This window comes from Musca domestica, unplaced genomic scaffold, assembly GCF_030504385.1.
Source record: "Musca domestica strain aabys unplaced genomic scaffold, Musca_domestica.polishedcontigs.V.1.1 6, whole genome shotgun sequence".
In the NCBI taxonomy this organism is placed as follows: domain Eukaryota; kingdom Metazoa; phylum Arthropoda; class Insecta; order Diptera; family Muscidae; genus Musca; species Musca domestica.
In genome coordinates this window covers 7,522,257-7,538,539 of record NW_026712363.1, presented here as the reverse complement: position 1 = coordinate 7,538,539, position 16,283 = coordinate 7,522,257, and the positions used below count along the sequence as shown (strand labels likewise).

Here is a 16,283-nt window from a genome sequence, read left to right as displayed (position 1 = left end):
ATCGGGTGCCATGCTCAAACAACTAGCCAGTCAGACAGACAAACCAAACGAACGGACATGCCTAGTTCAACTCTAAATTTCCCAAAATAGAGTTCATTCATTAAGACATGGTGTCCAAAACAATTATTTCGACAAAAGTGAACTCTCTTTAGCCATGAGGCTTCAGGAACAAAAATGATAATAGCAACTAAAAAAGCTGTAAGTTCGGCTGGGCCGATTAGGGCTGGGCCCAAATAAAATCCGCTAAAAATTCTGTTAAAATCTTAAAAACACCGAATGTAGCATTATATTAGGGTCTATACGACGACGGGGACCTGCATAGACAACTTTGGTTTAAGCTATTACAATATTCAAATGCAAAACTCGAAAACAAAGAATCTGTTTATAATGTAGTTAAAATCGTCAAAATACCGATCATAGGGAGATACCATGGCGGTTATACTAAAACGTGGTCCTGTACAGACAATTTTCTGTCATTGATTGTAGTATCCATTACGAACTTCAAATACCAAATTTGAAACAATTCGGGTGGATAATGTCACTAAAATCATCAAAATACCGAATATCGGGAGGTACCGTTATATGCGGGCTATACGAAAACGTCGATCTGCACAGAAAATTTTCTGTATTAGGCTGAAGCATCCATTACGAACATAAAATACCAAATACCAATTCCGGTGAATAATGTCGCTAAAATCATCAAAATACCGATTATCGGGAGGTACCGTTATATTGGTCTATACGAAGACGTGGGCCTACATGACCCATTTTCAGTACCAAAAGTCCTGCAGACATAACATACATTTGAGTAAAATTGTATCAACCTACTTCATTTCGTTCGGAAGCTAGAGTGATTTCCACAGAAGGACAGACGGACGGACATCGCAACAACATATATTACAAACGGAATGACAAACTTAATATATCCTTAATACTATGATGGAGGGTATAATAATTTTTATAATTTCTTCAAATAATAACCAATAAGTCTAAGTCCACGTAGGTCTTGGGTCTTCGTAGAATTTTCGAAGTAACCTAATAGAAACAATGTAAACGGCTTCTAATGTTGCCACAAATTCCACTACGTAGACTAATTTGTTTGACCAAGTCACCGTAAGTATTTTAAGCATGCTAATTTGGTTCGCTTTACGTTTTACTCCTCGGTTGGCAATTACGTTGGCCACATCCTTCCTTTGCACTGGAATTTACCTTTATTAAGTAATATTAACTACCTTTTCATGGCTGAGAGAACACACACGCACACACCATTATCCCTCTTTTTATTTTGGGTCAATTTATTTCATCTTCATTTGTGTGAGAGGCCATGTATGGGTGTGTGTGTGTGAGTTTGGTCTCAACTGGTCAAATGCAATGAATGAACTTCATTTCAAAATGAACGCAATGCTGCTCCCATGTGTTTGCATACGGAAAATACCTCCATTAAGACGAAGGCAAACTTTGGGATTTTGGTTTCTTGCCAAACAAAGGAGAACAAAAAAAAAAAAAAAGAATAACAAAACCCCAATAGAAAAAGGGGCTGTGGTGTATCCTTGTTGTTCTTTCTCTCATACACTTTGGTATTTGTTGGAGGCGGGTGAAATCCGTTCACCCACTTCTTCTGCTGCAATCGTTGTGTCGATGTGGCTTTTTCTGTAAGATTTTGTGTTATTCCATTTCATTTCAATTCGGCACTTGGTTTGTTTTCATTAGGTTTTGCTGGTTGGTCTTTGTTTTTGTTGGTCTTTTTTTCGCTTCAGCTTCTGTTTGCAGTGGGTATTCATCCATCATTTTAACCGTACCAAAAAAATATGATGGGACTGTAAAAGAGGCTAGCTGATGGCTAGCAACACATCATACCTCTTTCGTTCGTTCGTCTGTCCATTGGTTAGCCAGTCAGTCAGTCGTCCGTGGACTTTTTCCTGCCATCTTTCTTCACTTAAATGTAGTTTTTGGTCTTTCGTTTTCTTTAACAAACATTGCTGCCGTGGATGCGGTTGGGTTAGTTCATCTGCTTGCCGTTCGTCCGTCCGTCCGTCCGACAGCCCGTTCATCCATCTATTTGTTCGTTTGCCCATTAATGTGATTGAGCGTCAGCAAGGCTGTGATGCTATTTTGGTTGTAGAAAAACTGTTCGTTTATATGGCCGTTTTGCTCAACACAAAATACCAGCCATCATGGGTGGTAGAAAAAAATTCAATTTTATTTTTGATTTTAAGGCTTAAAGAAAATTTACATATTATTTGTCTATTTTCTTTTGATTGGATTTGATTTTCATTTGTATTGTGGTTAATCTTCATAGGCAATCTTCTTCGTCTTGGGATGGATGTTTTGTGCACACAAGAGAGAATTGAAAATTTAAATATTTCTTTGAACCATTTTTATTTGATCCCGAAATTGTCTTACTTTACCGAGAAAAGCTCATAATTTGAAAAACTCAAAATAATTTATAAAAGTTAAAGACAAATGACTTACGAAACGTGGTGAATAAACAGAGGTTGGATTATTTCGTGTCGCAAAATATGTAATTTAATAGTTCGATTATCAAGAATTTTAGTTGGCAAACCCGAGAAGAAAAATTTAATAATGCAAAGAAACAAAGCAATATTTCGATCTGAACTTGTATCTGAATTTGTAGATATATAACAATCCCATAATTGCGGCTCAAGTAGAGGACCAAGAGAAATATTAATTTTTTTGTGTGGCGATCGGATCAAGGACGCAGAAGAAATAGTTGGTTGCTTTTCTGATATAAAAATAAAATGTTCGGCCTGACATGTGTCATTATTTTTGTAAAATGTTGAAAGACTGGAAACAGTGGAAATTTATAGGGAGTGTTTTGCCTTTTTTAATACCGTTTTTTGTGGCTTTAGAATTCCTTATTTCCTTGAAGATAAATTTGAAATCTATACAGGGTGTGATAAAAAACGCCATCAGTTTTACTTTTTTTAAATTTTATTGAATGAAAGCTAAAAATGTCTGAAATAATATCAAATTTTAGAATAACTTTAGATTTGTTCGAATTGGTTACCCTTGGCATGCATTATGGCGTTTAAATGGCTAATGAAACCGTCGCAAGCTGCCCGAATGTTGCTCTACAACAACGGATTGGTATCCGGAGATTTTGGTGGCCATTGTGCGCTGGAAATGAAGCTAGGGACCTCATTTTGTAATTATTCTTGGGTGGCGCATGCTGTGACCTGTTGGAATGTCCAAGGTCTGCGGTCAAAACGTTTGCGTGCCCAAGGCTTTAATAAACGCCCTCCAGAATATTTTCGCGATAATATTCGGCATTTATCCTGATGCCACGGTTCTTAGCAGTTAAGAATTTTATCGATGCCGGTGCTGGCGTAGTAGACGAAGATTATCGCGGCAACCTTGTTGTGGTATTATTCAATCTCTCCGATGTCGAATTTGAAGTTAAACGTGGAGATAGAATTGACCAATTATTATGTGAACGCATATTCTACCGCGGACTTGAACAAGTCGATAAATTGGAAGAAACTAAACGTGGTGAAGCAGGTTTTGGTTCAACGGGTGTGAAAGAACTTCCCGCCATGAAGAACGGTACAACAGAACCAGCAGGTGAAGCCACAACCGAATAATTCTATAATCTCGTTATACCTCTTAAGACTAAGTTAACCAAGTATTTCATGTATTGTATTTGATTTCAGAATAAACGACTCTTTGAACAAAAAAACAAAAAAAAAAAAAAAAAGAGAGCGACCATCAGCTTTTATGGCGGCCCACACCATCACCATGGCCGCCGCTTGAGTTCTGGTGGCACATTTTCAGCTGACCTCTTTGGCAAGTAAACACGTTTTTTACAAGCTGTTGGACAACGAATGTTTTCTCATGGGAGAATACCAAATTCGGTAGTTCACCACTTTTGGCCAAGCGAAGTAACTCTTTAGCTCTTTTGAGTCTACTTTCTTTCCGTTGCGGTGTAAGTTCTTGCATTTTTTGGAATTTCAATGGCTTTACCCCGAGCTAATTTTTCAATATTTACCGAATGGAATATTGCGATATGTTCAGCTCACGAGCCATTTTTCGCCCACTGCAACGCAGGTTTCGATCAAGTCGCTTCTTTACATTTTGAACCATTTCTGCTGCTGTTGCTGTTATCTTCCGTCCACTTTCTTGACGCTATTAGTATAATGGTAACGAGCGATGGTACGAGACACAAACGATTTATTCACATTTAAATTCTGGAGTGCTCTAACGATAGCTACTTGTGGTTTTCCAGCCAAACATAAAGAAATCACACTATCACGCTTAAATTCCATCTCGGATAACTTTTTTTCTTGAAAATTTTCACAATAATGCATTTGTACGCTTGTAAACAATATTATGAGCTGTCACTAGAACTATTTTAAAAGCTGTCGGACGAATGGCTTAGAAATGACAGCAGTCTGAAGTTGATTGCAGTTTTTTTTTTATCTCAACCTGTATATTATTCATTCGATTTGTAAAATTTCTCCTCATAGCCGTAATATGCACTCCTTAACAACAATATTGGGCGAAATATATCAAATACAGCTCAGAAATACCTCGGCTAAAATTTATCGAAATCGGTTCAGATTTTTATATAGCTTCCATATATACCTTTATACGATTTCAAGTTTATTGGGTACCAAATAGCTAATTCAGCCCAAATGTGAAAATCGGTGAAAATCGGTTCATATATATTTGGTGGAGCTCGGCTAAAATATATAATTTTTAATGTAATCCTTCTCATAGTGATATCGTGCAATATTATATAACAATGTTATTTGGTATAAAAGAACAAATTGTCTTGGTCAAATATGGTGAAATTCGATTCAGAATTGGATAGGCCTCCCATATATTAGTTCTCTCTGAAGCCGAAACGGTCACTGCTATAAAGCCATGATACTCATTCAAATAAGTTTAATAGTTGGTATTCTTTTGTTACGGAAGGTCTACTAAGTACGCATAGTGGTGTAGGGTATCATAGATTCTGCCCCGTCCAACTTTTGACTTTTCCTTACTGACTCATCTCAACATTTTCACCAATGTTAGGCCTCGTATGAAAATGTATAAAAGTCGTCCGGCTAACAGAGAATATTTTTGTCACTCATATGCTGCGGCTAAATGCCTATCGGCAAATTAATTCATAACTTCCAATTTATCTACATTTGTAAGGATTTTAGTTCCTTTATCTTACTTTAATATGACTCTTCTTCGAAAAAATTTCTACTGTCCCATATTAAATGTGAATGTTAATCAATTTTATGCTTAAGGCCCATAATACTGTAAAGTAATTGAATTAGTAGACCTAAATGTACAAAAGTTTTTAAATGATTTATTTTCGTAAAAAAAGAAGTACAAATTTAATATTGCAACAAATTTGTCAAGGCTCTAACAAACACAAATCCATTCCGTCCCATGCGTCGCCACAATACATCTGTTAAATTAATTACAACATAATTATGCAAATTAGGTTCGAGTAGAAGCAAACCAACAAAAAAGCCACTATGTTAAATAAACGAACATTTACACACACACACATACACACGCCTCCCCAAGGGATACAATTTTCTCTTTGCATAAACTGGTCGAAAAAAGTAATAATAATAATAGAAAAAATCATACATAATTATGTTTAAAGTTGTTTCCAACAACCGCAAAGGTTTATTCTTCTTGTTTGTTGAATAATTTTAGGAGCTGGTGGTTGGCTGATGGAAATCCTGGGGGAGGCAGTGGTGTGTTTGCGATTTTGAATGAGCGAGCGAAAAAATCGTTAGTATTTTTTTATGTAATGTCATTATAAATTAAAAGCTTTTCTAGCCTCTCTCCTCACACACAGCGACAATGATGGCGAGATAACGACGATGATGATGATGCTATCGAGCATAATACATATTTTTTTCTTTTTTTGGGGCTGAATGTTGTCCTCCATCAGCACAACATATATTTTTTGGCAAAACGAATGAATGCAACCGCACAACAGAATGAATGAAACTCAGAAAGTAATTGAAAATTCAAAATCAATTACCGATACTTTGCCGGTGCTCTAGGACAAGTTAAAGAAAAATAAAGAACTTTTTAACCTCTCCCTCTTGGAAAAGTTGTTCCTCGTTTTTCCTATTTCTTTTTTTGTCGTTTTGGCAAGAGCAAAACATAATTTGAAAGATAAACTCGGAAAATCGTTGTAATTCGGTTTATTTGTGCACTGGAGTGAAAGCGTTCAAGTATATATCCTCCATCCGCCACAACTTTAAAATTCATGCTTGAATTATGGAATATAAATAGATCAAATTTGTTAGCGGAGTGCAAAAAAATCACTCGATTTTACGCGTTTAATAATAAGAGGAGCATTTCGGGATGGGAATGGTTTCCAGCGACACGAAAGTTGATTGCGTCGTTTTAAAGTAAATCAAACGGCAATGATTTGCTCTTTCAACCTTTCGATTTCGTTTGGCAGTTCCCTAAGTATCCATCAAGGATTTCCCATTTTTGTTTATACCCCAAAAATAGAGGATATATCATTATTTCACATATTGCAACATCTCGAAATATAAGGCAGATATCCTAGAGATACTATTAAACAAATATTTATATGGATATCTTTACAGGAGTTATAGCTTTTTTACTTGGATATGAATCAACAAAACAGTACATTGAGTTAATTAAACACTTAAATACTCCTGGGCATTCTTGATCTTGCGTAGAAATTAAGCGGTACCTCTGTGTGAATAATTGTCTGTGTAGTTATATGACTGTTATGTAAAATATTTTTAATCGAAAGTGATTTTTTTTGGGATACGACACTCTTAAATAAACATAGATATTTTAAGGTATTAAGATGTATGTCCGTTTGCTTAAATCATGATAGAGACATAGATGTTTCTAGTAGTACTACTAATATGTTTATACCCTCAGCCATATAGCTATAGGGGGTATAAAGGGTGAGATGGAAAAACTGCAACCAGCCCATTATATTGTTTACAAGCGTACAAAAGCATTTTGGGAAGAATTTTCCAGAAAAAAAGTTATTCGTGATGGGATTCAAGCATGATAGAGTGATTTCTTTATATTTCGCTGGAAACCACAAGTGCCTATCGTTAGAGCATTTAATTGTGAATAAATCTCTTGTGTCTTGTATCATCGCTCGTTACCGTGATACTGGTAGCTTAGCCCGATGTCAAAGAAGTGGACGGAAGAAAACAGCAACATTAGCAGAAATGGTTCGAAAAGTAAAGAAGCGACTTGATCGAATCCCACGTCGCAGTGGCTGAAAAATAGCTCGCGAGCTGAATGTATCACAATAATTCATTCGGCAAATATTGAAAAATTAACTCGGGGTAATGCCACTGAAATTCCAAATAGTGCAAAGACTTACACCGCAACAGAAAGAAAATAGACTAAATAGAACTAAAGAGTTGTTTCGCTTGGGCGAAAGTGCTTATCTGCCGAATTTGGTTTTCTCCGATCAAAAACATTTGTTGTCCAGCAGCATAGACAAATAAAGGTATAGACTAACAAGTTTTAAAATTTTCCCTTGCGGCAGATGTCACTATTGTTGATCTTGGGTCAGTCAAGTCACTCAGGGCTAGTGAAAACAATTTATTCATTTTTCTGCTATTTAAGTTCTATATTTTTATATTTCACGACATATTTGGATAATGTAAAAGTAAACAGAGCCGATGTTTCGTTTCAAATTGATAAATAATAAAGAATCATAAAAATATTTAAAATTTTTTTTGAGAGAATTGAGTGAGTCTACTGGAGCTCTCTCACAGCATGAACGACATCTATTGAAGCTCTTTTTTCGGAGACAACAGATGAGACAACTTTTTAGTCTATACCTTTATTTGTCTATGCCTGCAGTTTGTAAACAAACAAAATGATCGTGTTTTCTTGCCAAAGAGGTCAGCTGAAAATGTGCACCTTCGGTTGACCACCAGAACACAAGCGCCGGCCATAGTGATGGTGTGGGCCGCCATATAGCGATATATTCTGGATGGTGTATTAAAGCCTTTGGCACGCAAATATTTTGGCCGTTGGACATTCCAACAGGACTCAGCACGCGCCACCGTAGAATGGTTACATAATCAGGTCCCTCGCTTTATTCCACAATGGCCACAAAAATCTCCGAATACCAATCCGTTGGACTATTGTGTCTGGAGTATTTTTAAAGCAAGGTTTGCACTAAAAATACCAAGGTGTTGATCACCTAAAGCAAGCGCTTCGCCGGGAATGGACCAAAATACCGCAGGGCAACATTCGTACCGCGTGTGACGGTTTTATTGGCCGTTTGAAGGCCATAATTCGTGACAAAGGTAACCAATTCGAACAAATCCAAACTTATTCTAAAATTTGATTGTATTTCCGACCTTTTTTGCTTTCATTCAATAAAATTTCAAAAAAGGTGAAAATTATGGCTTTTGGCTTTGCAGTTTTTTTTTTATCTCACCCTGCATCTGGTACCATACGCATATTTTAATATTTTCGAGAAATTATCACATAGTCACCAATATAGTTCAAACCTGGCACGTCGAAATATTTATATCATATTTATTTTGGTCCGATACGAAATGGACAATATTGGCCCATTCCTTCGGAACCAACAATTTGATTAATTATAAAAGAATTTGAAATAGACTAGATTATGTGATTCTTAACCAGTCGTAACTTATTACTAATCAACCTACTGAATCAATTGAAATCGACGAATAAGTAAGAGGAATAATGAAATAACATAAAAATTTACTGATAAAAAAGCGTCGCTTTAAGGACAAAAGATAGTTTTGTGTTTATATTTAGCAAAGCTCCGAAATGTTCTCCCCTATTCGAGTGGAATACAAATTAAAAAAAAAAAAAAAACAAAAACTAGCATCTATTGATCGATTTCTCAGTGAGTAGAATTCTTTCGAAACCGATTAGATTGTCAAACCGTTGTTTTATTTGTAAATATGTGTATTTTTTCAAGCCACCGTTGTAAATGAAACAAACAAAAATAGTATTGTCATCAACCTCCACCAACAATGCATGTGATAGCGTGGTTTCTCCTAGTCGACGGCAATATCGAAACCTGTTTGGTCCAAAAGCAGCTATGGGCAGCTCTCCATTAATTTACATTTTGTGACACTATTATAAAAAAAACCCACTCATGAGCAAACAATATGATTTATTCTTACTCGAGTAAACTCTAAGAGTAAACTTGTACTCTATTCGAGCATTTTGTCTTTCCCGCCCGCGACTGAATTTAGCTCGCGAGAAAGAACGAGCAAATCTGAGCTTTGGTATTTATTATTGAATCCAAAACTTTCCGTGCTATTGTTCCATATATTGAACACCATCAACCTTTTACATTATCCATATAATGTAAAGGTTGTACAATTTCCGTATTTGTTTAGCATGGGCAAAATGAATATTCCTTCTGAAGAAATGAGAATTGATTGGCGCCTAACCTAACTTGATTTTAAGTGAATAAACTATAATAATATATTTTCTAATTTATTTCGAGGGAGGGATACATGTATAAATTTCAATTTGGCTTGTAGACTTCTTTAAGCTAAATTTCTAAATATCTGGCCGTGTTTCTGTTTCAACTCCTATAGCCCATTAAATAAACTAAGGGCATAACGCTTTCTATTTGAGTATTTTTTGGGGCAAAAATGTCATGACCGCATTATTAACAATTATTTTCCCTTTAATCGTCAATATGTTGTCCCAAGATACGACCCCTATGTATGCTTGTTATACAATCTGCATATTATTTTTACAAAGCTTTCGCTAGATCAAATAAAAATAATAGCTACTTAAGCTGTAATACAAATTATAGAATATTTACAAGACAATGATTGATTGTCATTAATAGCGTATCTGCCTGGCTGCCTGTCTATTATCTGCACATGACAAATATGTAGGCTTGCTGCGCTATCATTTCAAACTTCACCGCTGCCAAACCTTACGGCTACAAAAGAGTGTACGACAGGCAAATGAATGTGCAAATGTTGTTATTGTTGCCGTTGTTAGACATTTTGACGACTTTCCCATGATGGGTTCGGGGGGAGCATGGTGCTGCGAGTGTTTGTAAGTGCGTTCGACAAGTTTCAACTGATTGGCGTATGTGTAAGCTGAAGCCAAATCAATCGATGTATGATTTATTTGTAACAGCAGGAACTCCAGCGACAACAACAATGTAAATATTTGTTCGACTTTGCACGAAAATTCCTTTGAAGACGGAGGAATCCGTCGTCGCCGACGTTTACACGAAATGTTATTGGACTATTTCGCATGTTGTAATGCGATAATGAGAATGCCTTTGATCTAAATCCAATGGCCTAATCAATTTTCTTATCACAGTTCAATAATTATGCGAGTCAATATTTGGCAAGTGCGCGCTTTGTTTGCCGGATTTGTTTCGCCCGTCTCTGACCTCCGTAGAGGGAAGTGGGGCTGTGATGGTCAATCTACATTTGAATGGTCTGCAATACAATGTTCATTGTTTGCATTTCATTATCGTTGCGTTGCTAACAAACCCAACCGGGTTTCATTTTAGGATAATTTCCATACAACATTATTTCTTTTGTCTCTCCTAAGAAGTGGAAGAAGAACGGCCTATTCTCGAGAGATTAGCACATCCTAGAACAATTTACATTTTGCCTTGTACAATATCAAATCAAATATGGTACAAGGATGTATACACATCCTTTTGTTGATTTACGTATCTTTAAAGACAGAAACCCAATAGGAAGGGATAGCAATAGAATGGGATACCACCAAGTTCATATCGTTTGTTTGTTGTAGATTTTAAGATGACGATGAAGAAGGCTAGAATTCGTTTCCATTACTCCCCCTGATACACATGTCTCAAATAGTTTAGAAGTCAATTCTCTTTGGTGGTGGGGGTTTACATCAAAAGCAAGGAATATTTCAATTTTCCTCATACTCATCAGCATCATCTTCCCCCTCACATCCTAGATATCAAATTGTAATGCAGATAGATGGCGGGAATAACAACAACTTAAACAGATTTCCTCCAATACATTTACATATTTTTATCTCGTCTAGCACTTGATTCGTTGGAATTGCCTGACGAGATGGGGTGGCAATGTCTTATAATGTACGAATTCAGTTTCGTTTCGTCATACATATCAAGTGCGACATGTTATACCAGAGATGGGAAATATAAAGCTATTGCAGGATGAAATATTATTTTCTGAGCTAGTTAAAGAAGGATTTGCTTTGTTTTTAGAAAAATATACCCTCAGCCATATGGCCTCATCGAAATAAAGGGATTTGACCCTAGGTCTCTTTGAACCAAATCCGTCTCAGGACATTTGGAGTCGATCTAGCGATGTCTGTCCGTCCGTCCGTCCGTCTGTCTGGCTGCCTGGTGTGCACGATAACTTTCGAAGGGAGTATCCGATTTCATCCAAACTTGGTACATTGTAATATTATTGTCAAACTTGGACCAAGTTCGGTCCACTCCTTCTGGTCCATCCAGTACCTCCCCCACAAAGGGTCAACATTTTGAATAATTATAATTCTTATAAGATGTTATGTAAGTTTTCGATGGTCTTCAAATTGCACACACAACAATGTTTTTATTAGACCAAGGTCTGGTGTGATGATAGAATATATAGGTTCACTCCTTCTGGTACCTCCCCCACAAAGGGTAAAAATTTTGAATATTCATGAAGCTCATAAAACAAGAAATTAACATCCGATTCGTTTCAGACTTGGCAGATCTCAATATTTCCATCAACACAAGATCTTTTATAAAGATGGTAGTGATCGGACCATTCCCTCCAGTACCTCCCCCAAACAGCGTACAAGGTTTTTAAAAAAAGCAAAATAAGCATCCAAGTAAAAATTATATATATCTGAGAGCCCCTTCTGGTACTTCACCCACAAAGAGTCACACTTTCCAATACTTATATCTGTCATAATTTGCAAAACAAGTCGGCCATTCTTTACAACTTGCTATATCTAAATATTTCTCTCAACCAGAAAGCTGGTGTGAATATGTAATTTATCGAAATTTATGATTTCGTATAAAATTGGATATACAGAGTGAGATAAAAAAACTGCAACAAAGTCAAACGCCATATTTTTTTTTTTAAATTTTATTGAATAAAAGCAAAAAATTTCGAAAATAGCATAACATTTTAGAATAAGTTTAGATTTTTTCGAATTTGTCATCTTCGGCACTTCAAACGGCCAAACCGACACATGCTGTCGAATTGGTATCCGGAGATTTTGATGGCCATTGTGCGCTGGAAATGAAGCGAGGAACCTCATTTTGTAACCATTCTTGTGACGCGCGTGCTGAATGCAATGGCGTTATTCTGATGTCACTGTCGATTAATACGAGCGGAGAGCGACCATCGGCTATTACTGTCCGCAGTTCACCACTTTCGGCCGAGCGAAGCAACTCTTTAGCTCCTTTGAATATATTTTCTTTCTGTTGCGGTGTAAGTTCTTTTAATATTTGCCGAATGGAATATTGCGATATGTTCAGCTCACAAGACATTTTTCGGCCACTGCGTCGCGCGTTTCGATCAAGTCGTTCTATTATTTTTCGAACCATTTCTGCTGATGTTGCTGTTCTCTTCTGCCCACTTCCATGACTTCGGGTTACGCTACCAGTATCACGGTAACGAGCGATGGTACGAGACACAAAAGATTTATTCACATTTAAATGCTGGAGTGCTCTAACGATAGCCAGTTGTGGTTTTCTAGCCAAATATAAAGAATTCCATCACGAATAGCTTTTTTTTTTGGAAAATTTTTACCAAAATGCTTTTATACGCTTGTAAACAATATAATGAGCTGTCACTGGAATAATTTTAACAGCTGTCGTTCGAGTGGCTTAGAAATGACAGCAGTCTGAAGTTGGTTGTAGTTTTTTCATCTCACCCTGTATATGAACAACAGTTTTTCATATTGCTGTGGTCTAGGATGTTATGGTGTACAAAATACAAGAAGAGAAAAACAGAAGTATTTTTGCAAGCACAATGCTCGTGATCGTATTTTTTTTTGTTTGATTGGATTGGATTCTCCTTTCGCCTTCTATGAACATTTTTTTTTTTTTTTTTTTTTTTTTTTTTTTTTTTTTTTTTTTTTTTTTTTTTTTTGAAGTGACCTTCAAGAAATTGGTTTAAGCCTATTACCGGATCCATACATTAGGGTATAATGATATAATGCTTATAATATAATTATTCACCATATATTCATCAAAAACTGTTTTCTTTTCTTTAAAATTTATACAATTTTCCACACTCTGTATTGCTGATAAATTACTTTCAAATGTAAATTCCCATCCCTGATGTAAATTTGAAGACAAGCGATTAGGGGTTGATTGTAAAAGGATTTATCTGTTATAAGCTTAAGTTATTTATTTTCGATTTTTTGCCAAAGAACTAAATCCATTCGCCACAAAATATTCAAGACCTTTACTTACATCGACTTTCTAATTTAAATATCTTGTATTTCTCCATCCAACGATATAAGAATGGCATAGCTTTTCTTGTCATATCTTTATGAATAGATTAAAGATTTTCTTACAAATTTCCAATTGATGATGAGATGAGGTGGTGGCTGTTGTTGTTGCTGTTACTTCGGTTCGATTCATAGCTATTGAACTTTATTGAATTATCATAATCATGCAAATTGTAAGCACTTCTTTGCTCCTCCACCTCCTTCTCGTCATTTTCTTTGAAAGTATTTTCAAAAGGAATTTTGTAAATATGTATTTTGTTGTTGTGGGCCTTTGTTCTATTTGCCAGTAAAGAGACGACTACTACAACGGCAACAACAGCAACAGCAACAACCATTTACTGCAGGGTCTGGACTTGGTTGGTATGCAAATGATTTATGAATTCTGTATCAAATTGAATTCATAATGCCCCTCTTGATGCTGTTACGAATGCCTTTCTCCGAAAAATCCGTAGCTAATCTCCTTCTACGGCTAAATACCAAAAGGATAAATTATATTTTATGTGCACCTGTAAATGTCATCTAACAAAGTGCTGGAATGGGAAGCGGCCGATAGTAAATCATCTGGAACTACGTTAAAATATTCAAATCCAATTTTGTGGCACTTGCAAAGATGACAGAAACTTTTTCTTATACCAATAACAATAAAGATAAATTCCGAGTTTTGGTGCTACTTTGTATTGCAATCATAAGTGATACGATTGCACATTTTGCTACAGTCCCCATCTAAAACTACCTACTGATTTAAAGATTTTCAGATACATTTTCGCATTAATTCGGTTAATATTTGGATGTAGATTTGCAAACTTCACCCACCGTTTTAATAGGTCCCACTGCCATAAAACATTTTACATCAGATATTTGAAACGGATCCTTATGTTTGTGGGGAATCGTAATACATTCTGCCGGTCTACTTTAAAATATTCACTTGTTAACTTTTAAGTAGAGTAAATTTTTGAATCCTCTATACTCATGAAACGTTGATATATAGGGGTTCATAACCCTTTTTAAAATAGCCATGCTTCGAGGCAGCCCTAGAAACGTTCTTTCCGTAATCATTTACTGTTCCACAAATCAAAAGAAGCCTTTCGTTATTAAAACAGAAATAAGAACATTATGCTATTCAGTTGATTTTTTTGCCATGTTATTTTTAACATAAGCTGCAGACAAGATGTTATTGTTCGCTTTTTGTTTTTCATAAAACAATAACGTCCATTCTATTAGATAATACGATTAGAATGGGTTCTTTTTTATGTTGCTCACCAGTATCTGTAGACGACACAGGTGAGCATGGCAATGGGTCTAAGTGCTGCAAGAAAACATACATAAGTCTAAAACTATGACTGACCCACTTCATAGAAGTGTTGTCAATGATGGGGCTATTGTCTTCTTAGAACATAAAAAGAATAACAGATTTGACAATAAAAGTGAAATCTCTTGTCATTCTTGGTTGTAGTTATCTCCTTAAAATTGTTTATATATGTTCATTGCGATATTGTCTTATTAGAAAATGAAGGAGTAGGACCACATCGTCGATTTTTTGTATTTGAAATTTTTAGCAAAAATTACCACACTATTTTTCACTACAACTATTAAAACTTTGCTAGTGAACAGTTTGTAATACAAATCCGTCGGAAAAGGTGATCTTTGAAGATGATGTCCGATTTAGTCTACTTCCATACGCAGACATCTACACCTGTGTACATCTCAATAGAATACGCGTTGTGAACTCATTTAACTTTTTGCTTGGAGATATCTGTAACTAAAAAGTGTATTCGGATAAACCTAATTTAATCTGATTAAATGACATATGACTTCTGTTGGTTTAGTATGGAATCGAATTGAAGATTTAGGTTAGTGACAGTGTTACGCCAATGTTTGGTAATTTCTGTTTAGTCGATATTATGGATCCAAATAACCTATAGAGGATAGTATACAAACCAGGACGATTTAGATATTAAAATGGAAAACTGTATAAAGGATCAAATATGGGAATCATATAAATCATGTAGTTTATAATAGAGGGGGTTGTATAACCGATTTGGAGGATTCTGTGCATCAAGGAGATATTCTCAGCTACGACCCCTTATTAAGCATCTAACTTGTAGTCATTCATTTGATTTATAAAATATTGATGGGATTCGTTTTCTTATTTTCGGATTCGTTTTCTTATTTCTTACTGAGACTACAACCGAAAATTATTCAATATACTTTGATAAAAAAAAGATATTGCCATTTCTAGGACACTGCCAATATAGAAATCTAGTTATGTGCGATTCCTCCATTATTATTGTTTACGTGTGTTGTATTTATAACAAAATAAGGGGTTCTAAACAGCCTACTTGCCTCTCATAACTTTGTCATTCCGTTTGTGACATCCCTAAATATTCGTCGTAAACCGCATAAAGTATATACAGGGTGAGATAAAGAAACTGCAACCAACTTCAGACTGCTGTCATTTCTAAGTCACTCGAACGATAGTTGTTAAAATTATTCCAGTGACAGCTCATTATATTGTTTACAAGCGTATAAAAGCATTTTGGTGAAAATTTTCTAAAAAAAAAAAAGCTATTCGTGATGGAATACATATTTGGCTGGAAAACCACAACTGGCTATCTTTAGAGCACTCCAGCATTTAAATGTGAATAAATCTTTTGTGTCTCGTACCATTGCTCGTTACCGTGATACTGATAGCGTAGCCCGACGTCAAGGAAGTGGACGGACGAAAAACAGCAACATCAGCAGAAATGGTTCGAAAAGTAAAGAAGCGACTTGATCGAAACCCGCATCGCAGAGACCGAAAAATGGCTCGTGAG

General features: G+C 35.8%; 2 protein-coding genes across 8 annotated transcripts in view; both read left to right on the top strand.

Moving 5' to 3' along the window:
* LOC101890536 (poly(rC)-binding protein 3) overlaps positions 1-16,283 on the top strand; it is a 211,974-nt gene that overhangs the window by 62,510 nt on the left and 133,181 nt on the right. The window lies entirely within an intron of this gene.
* Positions 3,285-3,625, top strand: LOC105261743 (deoxyuridine 5'-triphosphate nucleotidohydrolase-like). The gene has a single exon (XM_020036339.2). The coding sequence runs from the start codon at positions 3,300-3,302 to the stop codon at positions 3,600-3,602; it is 303 nt and encodes a 100-aa protein (XP_019891898.2). The 5' UTR covers positions 3,285-3,299; the 3' UTR covers positions 3,603-3,625.

Bases quoted from the DNA above. Each gene is read 5' to 3' on its own strand.
- LOC105261743 (XM_020036339.2), top strand. From the start codon at position 3,300: ATGCCACGGTTCTTAGCAGTTAAGAATTTTATCGATGCCGGTGCTGGC.